This window comes from Ips typographus, unplaced genomic scaffold (assembly GCF_016097725.1).
Source record: "Ips typographus isolate SLU unplaced genomic scaffold, UJ_Ityp_2.0 IpsContig124, whole genome shotgun sequence".
Taxonomy (NCBI): Eukaryota; Metazoa; Arthropoda; class Insecta; order Coleoptera; family Curculionidae; genus Ips; species Ips typographus.
Genome location: NW_028098542.1, coordinates 129,480 through 143,939, shown reverse-complemented (window position 1 = coordinate 143,939; position 14,460 = coordinate 129,480). Strand labels below are relative to the sequence as shown.

At 34.4% G+C, this 14,460-nt stretch overlaps 1 protein-coding gene and 1 long non-coding RNA gene across 2 annotated transcripts; one reads left to right on the top strand and one right to left on the bottom strand.

The window, feature by feature from the left end:
- Nucleotides 1–976: 976 nt before the first annotated feature.
- On the top strand, nucleotides 977–1,906 carry LOC145739414 (uncharacterized). The gene is made up of 3 exons (XR_014181028.1): nucleotides 977–1,291; nucleotides 1,343–1,568; nucleotides 1,621–1,906. It is a non-coding gene; the product is annotated as an uncharacterized LOC145739414 (long non-coding RNA).
- A 2,148-nt stretch (nucleotides 1,907–4,054) lies between these two features.
- LOC145739412 (uncharacterized) lies at nucleotides 4,055–7,214 on the bottom strand. The gene is made up of 4 exons (XM_081994839.1): nucleotides 6,552–7,214; nucleotides 6,290–6,473; nucleotides 6,166–6,252; nucleotides 4,055–4,545 (listed from the first exon to the last, which is right to left on the bottom strand). The coding sequence occupies exons 1-4, from the start codon at nucleotides 6,620–6,622 to the stop codon at nucleotides 4,198–4,200; spliced, it is 690 nt and encodes a 229-aa protein (XP_081850965.1). The 5' UTR covers nucleotides 6,623–7,214; the 3' UTR covers nucleotides 4,055–4,197.
- Nucleotides 7,215–14,460: the final 7,246 nt, after the last annotated feature.

Below are 14,460 nucleotides of genomic sequence, written 5' to 3'. Positions count from 1 at the left end.
AATTATGATAAAAACAGTCAAGCTATGAAAACAAGATAATTTACATATTACATATTTATGTAATACATAATTTTTGATAAGTATATTATTCGTATGTACTAATGATTAGTAGCGTTAATAATAGTAATTATTAATGTTTAACTGCGGTCTGATCAATGTGTTTGTTAAGTACACATTTCCTATAGATTCTGCTGTTACTGCCATTCACATCACTATCAAAGCTTCATTTTACATCAAAGCGGAGCTTACATCTCCGGGTGGTAATATAAATTAAATACAACAATACTTTGGTTGTGCCCTAATAATTTTTACAACAGGCTACGGGCTCTTATTTGTCAATGAAACTACTAGGAACCCAATTAAATTCTCTAAAGGATCTTTTTTGATGACATGGATGGAGGTATGGAAATACATCTGAATTTTTCGACAACTACTATATTAATTGTGGGAACTTGGAGATTAAAATTGAAAAACCAGCAAGAGGCTTATAATGTACTGTTTTTGCTTTTACTAAAAAGTTCTTGGATACAGTAAGATTTCCTGATGATCAAAAGGTAAGTAAGTGAATGGAAGCACAAAACTTACAATGGAAATAACCACAGACACTGAGGGAACACTTTGATTACCAGGGCAACGACTATTAATGAACTATCAATATTAAATAAATGATATAAACCTTGACCAGTAAGCACATCATCACAAACACAAACTATTGATCGGAAAAAATTCTCGACCTTATTGCTCTTTGCGCTTAGTCTTTGGGTTATATACAAAATAAAGACACAATCTGCGTTAATGCTTTGTTTACTACTTTAACTTGCGAGATCAAAATGCTCTAAATGTGTCAGACGAAACATTGTTGCGCAATTTAGGCTGAATACTTGAATAGATCCGCGTAGTGAAAAACTTAAAAATAGGTTTCAAACATTTCCTCCACGGTCAAGGACAAAGTATGTACTTTGTACTGGTACCCTGCGTATATAAAAGAAAGTGCAAAGATTTTGAAATAAATAAATATATTTTCTAGGGAATAACTCAGTAAACAAGGATATGTTGAAATTAGGCGTTACCGGCGATATAAGTCATATAACCGACGTCAGCTTGTTAGATAGTAATGGCGAGACATTGTTGAAAAATATAAGTTATAAATTCAACAACGGCCATCTAAACTATATCACTGAAAATAGAGATAACACAACGGATATTGGAAATAAAAATGCCATTGATATATTAAGTAAATCGCGACTCGCAGAGCCTTTGTATACTTTAATTAAAGGAAAGGATGTTAAAGGTCTGTATTTTAAAAGCGAAATTAGTGTCGAAACTATAAATACATTTACAGGTCACTACTTTCAACGTTTGAGTTACTTTTCTAGAAAAAGCGACATTTACCCTCTTCAGTTAATTTCAATTGAAGTTGGGCTGGGATCTAAACTATTTACTGCGACAGATGCTCAAACATGGGCCCAAATATATTTCGAAATCACCAACCATGGAACAACGGCTCAATATATTACATACCAATGTACTCATTCTAGAGCCATTTTACACAGACTGTCAAGCTTTCAGTAAGCTTATAATTGTTAGTAATTATAAATAATAAATGCATCATGTTCTTAGGAGCTATTTAGAGCCACAGGGACACACTATGGTCATATTATCAATACTAACCCGTTCAGGAAATTATCAAGACGAAATCAGTTTTATTGTAAAAAGCGGTTTTCAAACTGTACAAAAGAAAGTATTGATAGATGTGGGAGTACAAATAATGGATGATACTGCTCCGGAATTGGAATATCATTACAAAAGTGACTGCACAGAAGTCCTTTTTTCCCAGTGTTATAAAGGCATTTGCACAATAGAGGTTGTGGCTAGAGATGTAGACTCAAGTTTTTCAAACTTTATTACTTTAAATTTTTAAACTTCAGTTAATATTGATTTTGTTGCTGCAGGCTTAATGCGACTAAACAGAATCCCCAAAGGCTTATTCGTCCCATACGGATACACTGTAGGTACTAAAAATTCAATTACAGGAAATTCAATTGCAGGTGAGTCCTGCTGCAATCCTGATTTACAACTAATAGCAGTTGATCGACAAGGCAATCAGAAAAGCTACAGTGTTAATGCTTATCGTAAGTTTCCTGTACAGCCAACTTCTGTATTTTAACAGTTTTCATTTGCAGAAACTCTTCCAAGCATCGGAGTAATAGCTGCCATAGTACTAGGAGTAATACTTTTCATTATTTTACTAGTAGTGCTTATTATTGTGCTAATAAAAAAGTGCAAGTCTAGAAGGTCATACGAATTGCGGTCTTACAGAGGGAGGAGGATCTGACAATTAATTCAAACTATCATAGCAGAGCAAAATCAGATGAATCTATGGGATACTTTAGTTCTGGAGTTTTCTGATAGTTTACGCAGTTCCAGTAATGCTAGAAGAAGTAGCAGCAGTACGTAATGACGATGTGTTTTATGTTTTTGGAGAAATTTTACTACTTTGATATAACATTTGTAGAATCTTGGGTGCTTTTATTTTATTACAAATTATTTACCCTTTAATTAGATTAATTTTAAGGCAAAAGAAGGTAGAAATGATAATTCTTTCAACCTAAGTAAGAGGGTTTATTGGTCATATGTTAATTTGAGAGTTGAAACCACTGAGTTTTCCAAGATATATTGAAACGTTTGAAGGGAGTGGTAAGTAAAATGAAAACAACAAACAAAAAGAGGGGGTGGCACGTTTTGGTGGTCATACGCATATAATAATGCATACCCTATCAAAAAAGGGTAGTTTTAATCAAAATTTACCTACAAAATTCCGACATTTTGGTGAAGCAAAAAAAAAAACCGTTTTTTCATGTAGATTATTCCACTTAGCTCTTGTATTAACCATGCCTGCTACTTAGATGTGGGATATTTTTATTATATACCACAGGTCATTTTTGAAATGACAAAAATATAACCAATTATCCCTTCAACAAAAGATGAGATGTTGGTCTAAGAGACTTGCATTGACTACTCATTAGTACAAATAACTAATATACTAGATTATTAGAATAAACAGTAATAATTATGCTTTTTTGTTATCCATGTTACCCTGATAATTACATTTCCACATTTATTTGTAGCTGCATTTTGTTGTATTTTACAGAAATTTCTGTCATTGAATAAAATTATGTGAAAGGACTAATGAATCTTAACACCTGTTAAGTCAAGGAATTGTTATACTAAGTTTCAAGATTCTTCTTTTCAAATTAAAACTTTGACAAGTTGAGTGAGCAATCATAAAAGGCACACAGGAACTTGTTATTACTCATAGTACAGTAATAAACAAAACTAGCTAAATAGCAAAATTAATTTAAATTGAAAAAGTTTAATTTTAGTGCACAAATTATTTACAGGAACAATATTTACTACAGGTTTTGGTGGTGGTTTTTCCATAGCAGGGAGCAAAATAGCATGTTGTGTGAAGTCCTCGTAGGTACTCCCAGTCACTGAAGGACTAAAAAGAGTATTTTTCACAAATTTCTTAGGATCATTCATATTTTTTTAATAACTTCTATTATTGTATGTATGAACTATATAGTAAGTGAACCGCTGGAAAGTTGGTAGCTGGACACATTGGCAGGCAGCTGGGCGGAGCCTACAAATAATAAATATTCTTTAAAATTAACTGTTTTATCGCTCTGTCAATAAGTTGTAGTTTGCGTTATTTCGAAAAAAGGGCGCTAACTGCTAACACCAACTACAAAAATGCGCAAAAGTCCAAAAACCAAAACCGATAGTCAAAACTATGGTCAAGATCAATTGGTCAAAGCAATAAGCAATCTTCAATCTTCATCTCCATATGGTAGCTGAAAAGAGAGCACCATCTTATGTTGGGGTACTGGGTGACAGATGGCGTTGTAAAAATGACGTCTGGACGGACAGAAAACCAGTCGTGGCACCATCTATTGAGTGTAGATAGCTTCAGCTGATGAACATCTAATACTTTTGAGATAGGAAATCACAACACCATACAGTATAGATTAATAAGTATTTATTTCAGCGCCATTTCTTAACAATAGATGTCACTGTACATTCGATTTTCTACTAAATCTGAACTAATTTACCTCACAAAAGCAGTTCCTTGATTGGGGTTGTTTACACCTTCGAACCCTAATCAAAGACCTAATATTTATGTATAATCATAAAACATCAGCAGTTGTACCCTGGCCAAGTAGATTCTCTTAAATTAGCTTGAAATGGACATAAATAAATGTCTTGAATTGTGCTTGTGGCAGGTAAAGCCAATATTCTTAAATCTCCTGAAGGATTAATCTGCAAAGCGTTTGATACTAAACTAGTTGAATAGCGTGGTTGTCCATACGAATTGTAATTCACCGTAGTGATAGTACTGGATTGTGATTGACCAGTAATCGGGTTGATAGAGGAGCATCTAGCGATAGTCAAAATACACGAAGTTATATTTTTGTAAAGAATTACTTGATCCTGTTGTTCTTCAGCAGGATTGTCCTGGCTTGATTCAGAGTAACATTGACTAATCTGAAAATGAAAGCATTAGAGAGATAATAATATAAAAACTAACGAAACATGAGTATTGTTTGGATTTAATTCTAGGCGATAAGATATTATTAGAATACCATCAAACATGGTGCAATGTCATTCTTGTTCAATATACAAGGCGGTTTTTTTTAATTATTAAATTTATACCGATAATCATACAAAAGTAGTATGACGTCACAGCTGAAAAACTTGGCAAGATTGACAAAGTGCAAATGTGTAAGCCACTCAAAACAACGTAACCCTTCCAAATAAAAAGCCTATAAAATCATATTAGAACTTTCAGAGTCTTCTAAATACTACTGAAAACTACCCAAAAATTGCGAGAAGTCTCTAGAAGTTTTTTAAACCCTCCAAGAAATTTATAAAATTGCCACAATCCTCAAAAAAAAATTGAAAATGCCAGGGGCATCTAAATACCACTCAACAAGCTTGAGTGGTTGAGTTATGTTAAGTAAGCTTTGTTCAAATCAATGCTTTAATTTACTCCAGTTCTTCATAAGTTCTTTTCATAAAATTAACATAGTTTTTAAAAACAATAATTAATTCTTCCTTCATTGTTCAGTTAACCGGTTTTAATAACCAGCGATCTAAAAGCGGTAATTTTCCAACTGTAAAATTTCCCGGAAGTTACACGCCATGAAAGGGAAACTTTCAACAAAAAAAAGGAAAATCCCCGTCCTTACTGACATTCCTTATTAAACCCGTAAATTTCGATAAGTCATTCAACAAACAAGATTAGGTACTTTTTCTGGAAATTTATTTTTGGTTGATAATTATTTTAAGTAACAAATTATGATAAAAACAGTCAAGCTATGAAAACAAGATAATTTACATATTACATATTTATGTAATACATAATTTTTGATATTAATGTTTAACTGCGGTCTGATCAATGTGTTTGTTAAGTAGGCATTGTATCCTTACCGTGTAAGTCTAAAATAAATTAAATAAAAAATATTGTATCATATAAATATCCTAATTAATTAAGTGTCCAAATTTGGAAAATGTCACAAAAAATAACGATTCTTCGATGTTTGGGAATGTCGGTACTTTAACAGGCAAACTTATTAATAGTCAACCCTAGTTTTGACTCTTTTCATTAAGAGAAAAAAAACAGTGCAATATCACGTTTTTAAATGACTACATCAACAGATCTATTTAACGAAAAGAAGAAAAAAAAAAAGTTACAAAGCGATATCTAAAGAATTCTGAGAGGTTGCCACAAAGATAATTTCATTGACACAAATTATACTAAAATCACTGTTTTGAAATTACCAAGAAAATCACATTGTTCGGAATTGCTCTGTTATCACTGCCATAGTGTTTTGGGGAATTCGCGTTCTAAAATGTTTGCGTTATTCAAGTAACGATTAGGAAATCAAAAATATATCTAAATGTGTGTCTTATCATCGGCTAAACAAAGTGTTGTAATTATGTAATAAAATATTCAGATTTTTGGGCTATCGTTGTTTGGTCTGACATGATGTTTTTATTTTCTGTGAAATTTGCGACCAATATACGATTTTTTCGCCACGAGTTCGAATTGCATAACTGAGTGAATAATATCGATTTTATATTCAAGAAATATAAGGTACTAACTAATCTTTCCGAGTTGATTCTTCGCAAACACCGAACAAAGCTACAATATCCTGTCACGCAAACTGCATTTTGAAGTACTGTTGACGTCTGAAAAGTAATAAATATGGATAGTAGAAAAACTTACATTGATCATGTCTATACAGTCATTATACTCTGTTTCAGCAAAATACTGTGAACTGTATGAAGACAATAAATTTAAAGAGGGTTGGTTATTGTTAGCCCTTACCGCCTCACGGAAATTGAGTCTGCAATTCTGCGTATCGTCTACATTTCCGCAGGCATATAAAAGTAAATTTAATAGCTGATTACTGAAATTGAACGAAGAACAAAAAACAAGCGAAATTAATTTTATGAAACATTTCAGGAGGTTTAATAAAAAGACTTACATGTTTTTCTCGCACTTTTGCGTACCAAGGTTTGTAGCCCCCAAAAGGTCACCGATCTGTAAAATAAACATGTTCACTTGACCGCAGTTGCGAAATATTTTAAAACCTTAGACCATTGAACTATTGTTCCTGTGAATGTAATTTATATTCCTAGTAATTAAAGTTGTATCTTTACAAAGTGACCATATAAGGGTAAGATTCTTAGATTTCTGTTTCAGAAGTCATAAGTCCATTTTAGTTTGTAGTATCTTTACACAACTATCTATTTAAAGAATATAATTGAATCACAATATGAAAGCTGACGCTAAAAACATCAAAGTTGGGTAACATTACATATAGAATCAAATTTTAATTACGAAGCAATCTGATACTTAAACAAACTAAAATACCTCAATTACGGTGATCAATTTTGTCCCCGCCATCTTGGCAATCTGGGGGTAAGATTACTGTCTAGCCACTAAGTCAGTACGTTTTAAATAAAAGTGGGTTACTTGTGGAAACCTGAGTATTCTTCCCTCTGAGCTACCCCTTAACGTGACATGGTGGAGGCGCCTCGTTTGATCTCGGACTACTGATCTTCATATCAGTAGTCACACCCCAGCTCTGCCCCTGACGCTACGACCCTCCGAAAAATGAAGATGTTGAAGATTTTGAAGGACCGGTTTACAGGCTCGCATTTGCCCGAATCGAGTAGGGAAAAGTCAAGAGCGACCTGGAGACGCCCTAAAGCAACAGTCTATGCAGTGCAGATGAGCACAATAATATGTATATTTGTATTAATTTGATAAAGTTGCAGTTTAGTAATAACATTGTCTCAATTTTCTAAGCCAGTGACGCTATTTCTGACCTAGGTTCTTTGCTGAGACAGCAAAATAGTGCAAGTATCGTGTGTTTATTTAAAACTAGGTCAAGTGCAAGTACATGTTATAGGATTCTTTGTTTATTAATTTAAAAAAATATATATATTGTTTATTTCAGTGGCCACCGGACGACCTTTTTGCGTCTATCAACGAATTGCCATATCTTTTAAGGAAGTAAAGCAGCAAGTCTTGGAGAAGCTGACATCTTCAGATGGGTCCCGCCAGGACGGTTCTACTTACACCCGTGTGCACCCGAAGTCTTTAATAAGTCGGGCTGAAGAAGCATCTCCAAATGAGCTCACGTTAATTAGGACGAAGTATACATGTCCAAGGATAGGTGTGCTAAAGGAGCACGCAAAAGGACACAGTATGAAGAAATGAAGCTAAGCGATGAAGTTTGCCGCTTAGAGAATACAGTGCCAAGAGAAGGCACTACGATGAGATGAAGCCTAGGTGAAGCGTTTCCACTTAGACGATGGTGCCAAAGAAGGGTACAATGAGCAATTTACGTGAATTTCGCTTAATAAGGAAGGCAATAAGATAGACGCAACAGCAAGGTTGAAAGGTGACCCAATGTAACATTTGTGATGTTTTAAAGTACACCCCTATCTCTCGCAGGCATTAAGAATAGGACTAAGCTAACATATTGTAATCTGCTGAAGAAATAAAGGACTCGTTCCACCACCTTCATACACCCTATAGCATTTAAGGTTAAAATTAGCATATGTAGACTTTATGTATAAGTTTTGCTTTTAGTGTTCGGGGCAAACACTTGTTGGAAGGGGGAGATGTCACACCCGTGTTAGTGGTAACGGTGCACACCCAGTAACCAGCACAGTCAGCAAGGTTAGCATAATGAGGTCGCTGACGAATATAAAAGATGCACCGTAACTCGACTAAATTACCGAACTCTGGGGGAGGGAGGTCACTGACTGATCTCTGGGTTAGTCTGTGTACGCCTATTGTGCAACGCAACGTGGAGCAGTAGGTGACCAAGTGCCACACCCTAGATCAGCCCTAGCAAAGGAAATAGTGTGGGCGAGCAGCATAAGTTGCCGTACCTACTTACCTCCCTTTGTTAGGTTCTCCACGTCTTTACCAGCTCGGTGAATGCCCTCGGACATAAGTCTAGGGTTCATTCATCCCCGATAAAGCGTCGCCCCCCTTGTTCTTCCTGCCTAAAACCGGACCACATTATGCTCCCCGCCATCTTGGCGATCTGGGGGTAAGATTATGGTCTAGCCATTAACTCATTACGTTCTAATAAAAGTGGGTTACTTGTGGAAACCTGAGTATTCTTCCCTCTGAGCTACCCCTTAACGTGACAATATTATTGGGTGCCAAGTTTGAGTGACATACTCACCACACCCGCTAGGGTGGGGGGAATGTCAGGATATTTGTTCTAATGTGCCCCACGAGTTCTGCTAAAATTAAATGTTTCCGGTATTAGGACAAGGAAACAAAGGGGTGCTCATTTCAACTGGTGCAATTTAAAACTTGGTGAAAAATAAATATAAAAAGACATTCGATGGGCTTCGGCAAACAGTATTAGCAGTCTTGCTGCAAGAGTGGCTGCTTTTAATGACAGTTTATGGGATGTATACGACTGTCTCAGGTGTCGGGAATCCCGGAACAGACGATAACAAGAATAAACTCGGCGTTGCAATGCGTCCTTTTTGCCTAATCTGACCTGTGGTTCATTGCCTTCGCACGATATATCGTGAAATATCATATCCCGGTGTCAAATCCAATGGTAATGATTGACATAAATTTTGTATAATGAAAGCAATTTAATACCGCACCGCGGGGTGATTGCTTACAATTTTCCCTCAGCTCTAATAATAAAACACAAACCCGGTTTTGTTTTTTAACTGACGCTTATTCTTTCACGTCCTCGTGACAATATTCGAGCTTAAATGGACACATAATTACCCATTTTGTTTCCCTTCGTTCATAGCCTCGATAATGTTAATTATTTTGAATTTGTATTTTTCATACTTGCCTACCAATTGCACTTAATGACAAATTATTTGGCAAACACATTATCTTTTTAGCTTAAATTTGTTTGAAGCAAATCGCCTAACTAATGCTCTACAGGATGGTTCAAGAAAACCAGTATCTCAATATACTTATTTGTATATGCCATCAGGGTATAAAGTGGCTTGAAACTAAAAATAAGATTTGCCATGTAATTTAGAAGCGATAACAAACGAAATTGAAACTTATTAACATGCAAAATTTAAATCAATTGACCGACTTGCAATAAATTTGAAAATAATTTTCAAGAACAGTTGGGTATGTTTGTTTTGAATTAAACCAAAATGTCGGGATTCCGGAACAGGCGATAACAAGGAGAAACTCGGCGTTGCAATGCGTCGTTTTTGCCTAATCTGACCTGTGGTTCATTGCCTTCGCACGATATATCGTGAAATATCATATTCCGGTGTCAAATCCAATGGTGATGATTGACATAAATTTTGTATAATGAAAGCAATTTAATACCGCACCGCGGAGTGACTGCTGACAATTCGCCCTCAGCTCTAATAATAAAACACAAACCCCGTTTTGTTTTTTAACTTGCGCTTATTCTTTCACGTCCTCGTGACAATATTCGAGCTTAAATGGACACATAAATACCCATTTTGTTTCCCTGCTTTCATAGCCTCGATAATGTTAATTATTTTGAATTGAATTTGTATTTTTCATATTTGCCTACCAATTGCACTTAATGACAAATTATTCGGCAAACACATTATCTTTTTAGCTTAAATTTGTTTGAAGCAAATCGCCTAACTAATGCTCTACAGGATTTATACATCAGGGTATAAATTTTAGCTTGTTAACCTACACCACTCTCCGTGAGTAGTTAGCCTGGGGCATTCACCGAGTGGCTTGAAGAGGTCCCATGGCCACCCAATCTTGTTTTGTAAAATAAAATCTTTCAGTTAGTATTTTCAGCATAGCAAATTCTATTGTTACAATTAGATTTGTGAAAGTCTCCAGTTCTTAAATAATTTTGGTGTTCTTTAATACGTTTTTTTAAAGGTCTGGAGGTTTCACCAATATAAAATTGATTGCATTCGCAAGGAATTTTATATATCACGTTTCTTGTAGATTCATTTTCATTGTGAGGTTTTGTTTTAGTTAAGTGTGATCTAAAGTCAAGAAGTCTTCAAAGTCTTGGGGAACGTACAAGCTTAAGCGTAAACACTATTTTAGAACTTTTAACAATTTGTGTTAAAACAACATTCTTCCAATATGGAGATGATTATTACCAACAAAATTCTGGAATGGCAATGGGTTCTCCATTGTCTCCAATATTAAGTAACATTTTTATGGAACATTTCGAAGAAAATAACATTAATAATTTTAATTATAAACCAACAATCTGGTGGAGATATATTGATGATGTTTTCACAATATATTCATTCGGTAATGATCATCTCCAACAATTTCTAACTCACATAAACTCAATAGAACCCACAATCAAATTTACAACAGAAACTGAACAAAATAACGAACTTCCATTCTTAGACATTCTAATCAAAAAAGACATAAACAAATTTGAAAAAAAAGTATACAGAAAACCAACCCACACAAATAGATATTTAAACTACAAATCCAATCATCCAATAATGGTAAAAAAAGGTATTGTAAAAAGTTTATTTTATAGAGCCAAAATTATTTGCAATAATGAACAATTTAATAAAGAAAAATTATTAATTAAAAATGTTCTAAAAGAAAATGACTATCCTGAAACATTTATTAATAAATCTTTTAGGGATTTAGAACATCCAAAACAATCTGGAAATCAAAATGAAATTTTACCTTTTACTAATTTACTATTCCTTACATTCCAGGTATTTCTGACAAAATCAAACGAATAGCTAAAAAATATAACATCAGAACAATATTTAGAACTCAAAACACATTAAGATCACACTTAACTAAAACAAAACCTCACAATGAAAATGAATCTACAAGAAACGTGATATATAAAATTCCTTGCGAATGCAATCAATTTTATATTGGTGAAACCTCCAGACCTTTAAAAAAACGTATTAAAGAACACCAAAATTATTTAAGAACTGGAGACTTTCACAAATCTAATATATGCCAACACGCGTTTGATAATGATCAAAGAGTCAAATGGAATGAATGTAGTATCATAGACCAAGAAACTTTTTCAAAAAGACGTAAAATAAAAGAAAGTGCATATATTAGATTAAACCATGACTCCTGTGTTGCTACATCCTCTATTAATATTGACCAAACTTGGTTAAATATTCTAGAGGAGGAGATAACACTTGGTCATATCAAACGAAACTGAAATTTCTTGTAATTTTGTTTTCATTATAAAACCCACCTTTCACTACAACAATAGATAACCTTCCTATTGGAATGACAAAAGTCAAAATTTATGTCAATTTTTATTGACAAAACCCTTCTCAGAGTTCCAAATTGAACATTATCAGGTTTAATATTTATTAAGTTGTTGTTTTCTGTGTTCTGCCGTTGTGTTCTTTCTTTTTTAGATTCTCTGAAGACGGTGGTAGATTTTCCACCGAAACGTCAGCGTTTTTAGGTAACAAGACCGAGCCTAAGTCAGTGGTCTTGTGTTGGGACGACTAGGTTAATGTTATTTTCAACTTAGTTGAAAATAGTGCGAAATTCTATTTTCCCAACAAACCTTTTTTGTGTGAGACAGAAGACCCAATAAACAAAGAAAAAAAAATGAGTAACTCGTCTCAACAAACATATAGAACTTATTCCCCATTATTGCGTAATTAATAATCCAAGTGTTTCTACAAAATTAAGGGTGGTGCTTGATGTTAGCATGAAAACATCTTTGTGTTTTTTACTTAACGATGTGGTTTTAAAAGGCTACACAGTGCAGTCGAAATTAGTGGATATTTTATGTAGATTTCGTTGTTTTAATATGTTTTGACTTGTGATATTAAAAAGATGTTTTTGCAAGTTAGAGTAAACATAGATCACCATCATCATGTTATGTTTTGTTGTGATTCCAAATATTTCAAAGTTAAACCGATGTTTTTGCTTTAGCTTTAAATGTCGGAGAACAACCAAACAAATTCGGCCGACAATGCGAACAAATTGGGACACAAAGACGACACTAACACAAAACGGGGTGACAAGAAATCCGTTTTTAAATTTTCTGCGAGACATGAGAAAAAACGTTTAGGGTAGGTCGTGTAAGCAGCTCTCGTCAAAAGTAGCAAAAATTTGGGGCAACATGTCGAAAATAAACAAGTAACCGTATCGGCAAATGGCTCAAAGAGTCGCGCCCATGGTACGTACGAAGAAGATCGAATTGCGACGTCGCCGCATACCGAGTAACCAAAACTCACGAAAAAGTCGCACTCGATTGTTGTTTTCCGAATCCAAATATTTTTTATTTCTGTTTTTGAAACCCGTATAAAAAGTTCAAAGAGAAAACAGAAGATCAAAATCCGGACGTCGCACACTGGTAGGTTTTTTAAAATCAGTGGCATAAAAGAAATACTTGGAGTTTTATATATTTGGCTAAATATCATTCAAATGTCAAACAATGTTTTCAAAGAACAAGTTGGGTATGATAGAATGTCACATTTTTTTATTACTGTTTGGCAGTGATCCGTCAAACTCAAATACATTATTTTTTTCCAGTAAGTTTTTTTGGATACCTTACGAAGGTTTTGTTGTTATAATTGTAAAATGTAGTTCCAAATTAACAGTTACATTCAGTTATTATTGGTACAAGTAAGAGGAACAATATTATTAATTTGACGGTCCATAAATTATTTTTCTAGTTTAATTAGCTCCGGTGTTTCGTAAATGAACTGTAATTTTAAAAGACGACAAAAACGAAGCGATGACGTTCTTACATTTTGTCAAATTATTTGATTATTTTTATTCGTTTCTGTACGACATACCAGGTGTCCAAGAGCACCCTGGACATAGGAGATTAACCCTCCGTTAGTCTGTTGCCATTTTTTTCGAATTTGGTCTGGTGGGGTCTAATGAACCCCACAAAATAAAATTGGATCAACAATATTTTAAGGCATAATTTTTGTCTAACTTTATAAAATACATTTTAAAAACAAGTTTTTATTGCAAATTGCATTTATTTAAAAATATAGAACAAAAATATCATACTCTATACAAACAAAAGAAGAACAACAAAATGCTTGAAAAATCATAATGTGACTAAGTAAAAAAGTATCCAACAGAAAAAGTATTATTATACGTAACTAAGCGCCTAACTACTTATTTTAGTCAGATTCAGAAGTCAAACCGTTACTAATAGAATTTTTGCAAAACATAGCTGAGTGCGGGACACATATGGGTTTTTCACATTTGACAAGAGTATTGCGACTTGCAACAACAGCGGTTAGACGATGGTCAGTAAGAAGTTTATTGATTAGGCTGTAGCTGGTAAACCAGTTGTCAAATGTTACGTTACGCCCGGTTTTAGATACTGGCTGAATCAAACGGATTACTCTGTCCTCGCTTTTATGACTTTGTTGGAAAGGGTCGTTAGGCTGAAGTCCGACATAAACTTCCACGTTGACAGTATAAAAACATTTTGCATCCACTAATGCAAAAAATTTAGGCCATCTTTGGAAGGTTTGTTTGGAATATATTGACGGAATGAGCACCTCCCACGAAATGACGGCAATCTTTCGTCGATAGTCAAATAATCTCCTGGAGAATAAACGTCTTTTGTGTGAGAGAAAAACTGATCAAAAATTGATCTAATAGGCGCCAATCTGTCCAATTTCTTGCGTTCGGCTCGAGTTTCGCTGTCATCGAATCGGAGGCAGGCCAATATAAACCTAAACCTGTAGAGAGCCATAGTCTTCCGAAAAATCATTACTCCTGTGTCGTCTGTCGACCAAAGATCGTCCAGATTATGTCGACCGGAGCGGTAAAAGCCTGCCAGATACAAGAGACCAAATCATGCAGAGAGTTCCTGGTGGTCGGTATCCTTTACTTTGTATTTATGTTTTTCGGCATAAGAAAAAGCTTTTTCTCGAATTTTTTTATTG

Coding starts and splice junctions, on each gene's coding strand:
- LOC145739412 (XM_081994839.1), bottom strand. CDS start 6,622: ATGTTTATTTTACAGATCGGTGACCTTTTGGGGGCTACAAACCTTGGT. Junction 6,474..6,551: donor CAAAAGTGCGAGAAAAACAT/GTAAGTCTTTTT, acceptor GTTCAATTTCAG/TAATCAGCTATTAAATTTAC. Junction 4,546..6,165: donor GAATCAACTCGGAAAGATTA/GTTAGTACCTTA, acceptor TTTCATTTTCAG/ATTAGTCAATGTTACTCTGA.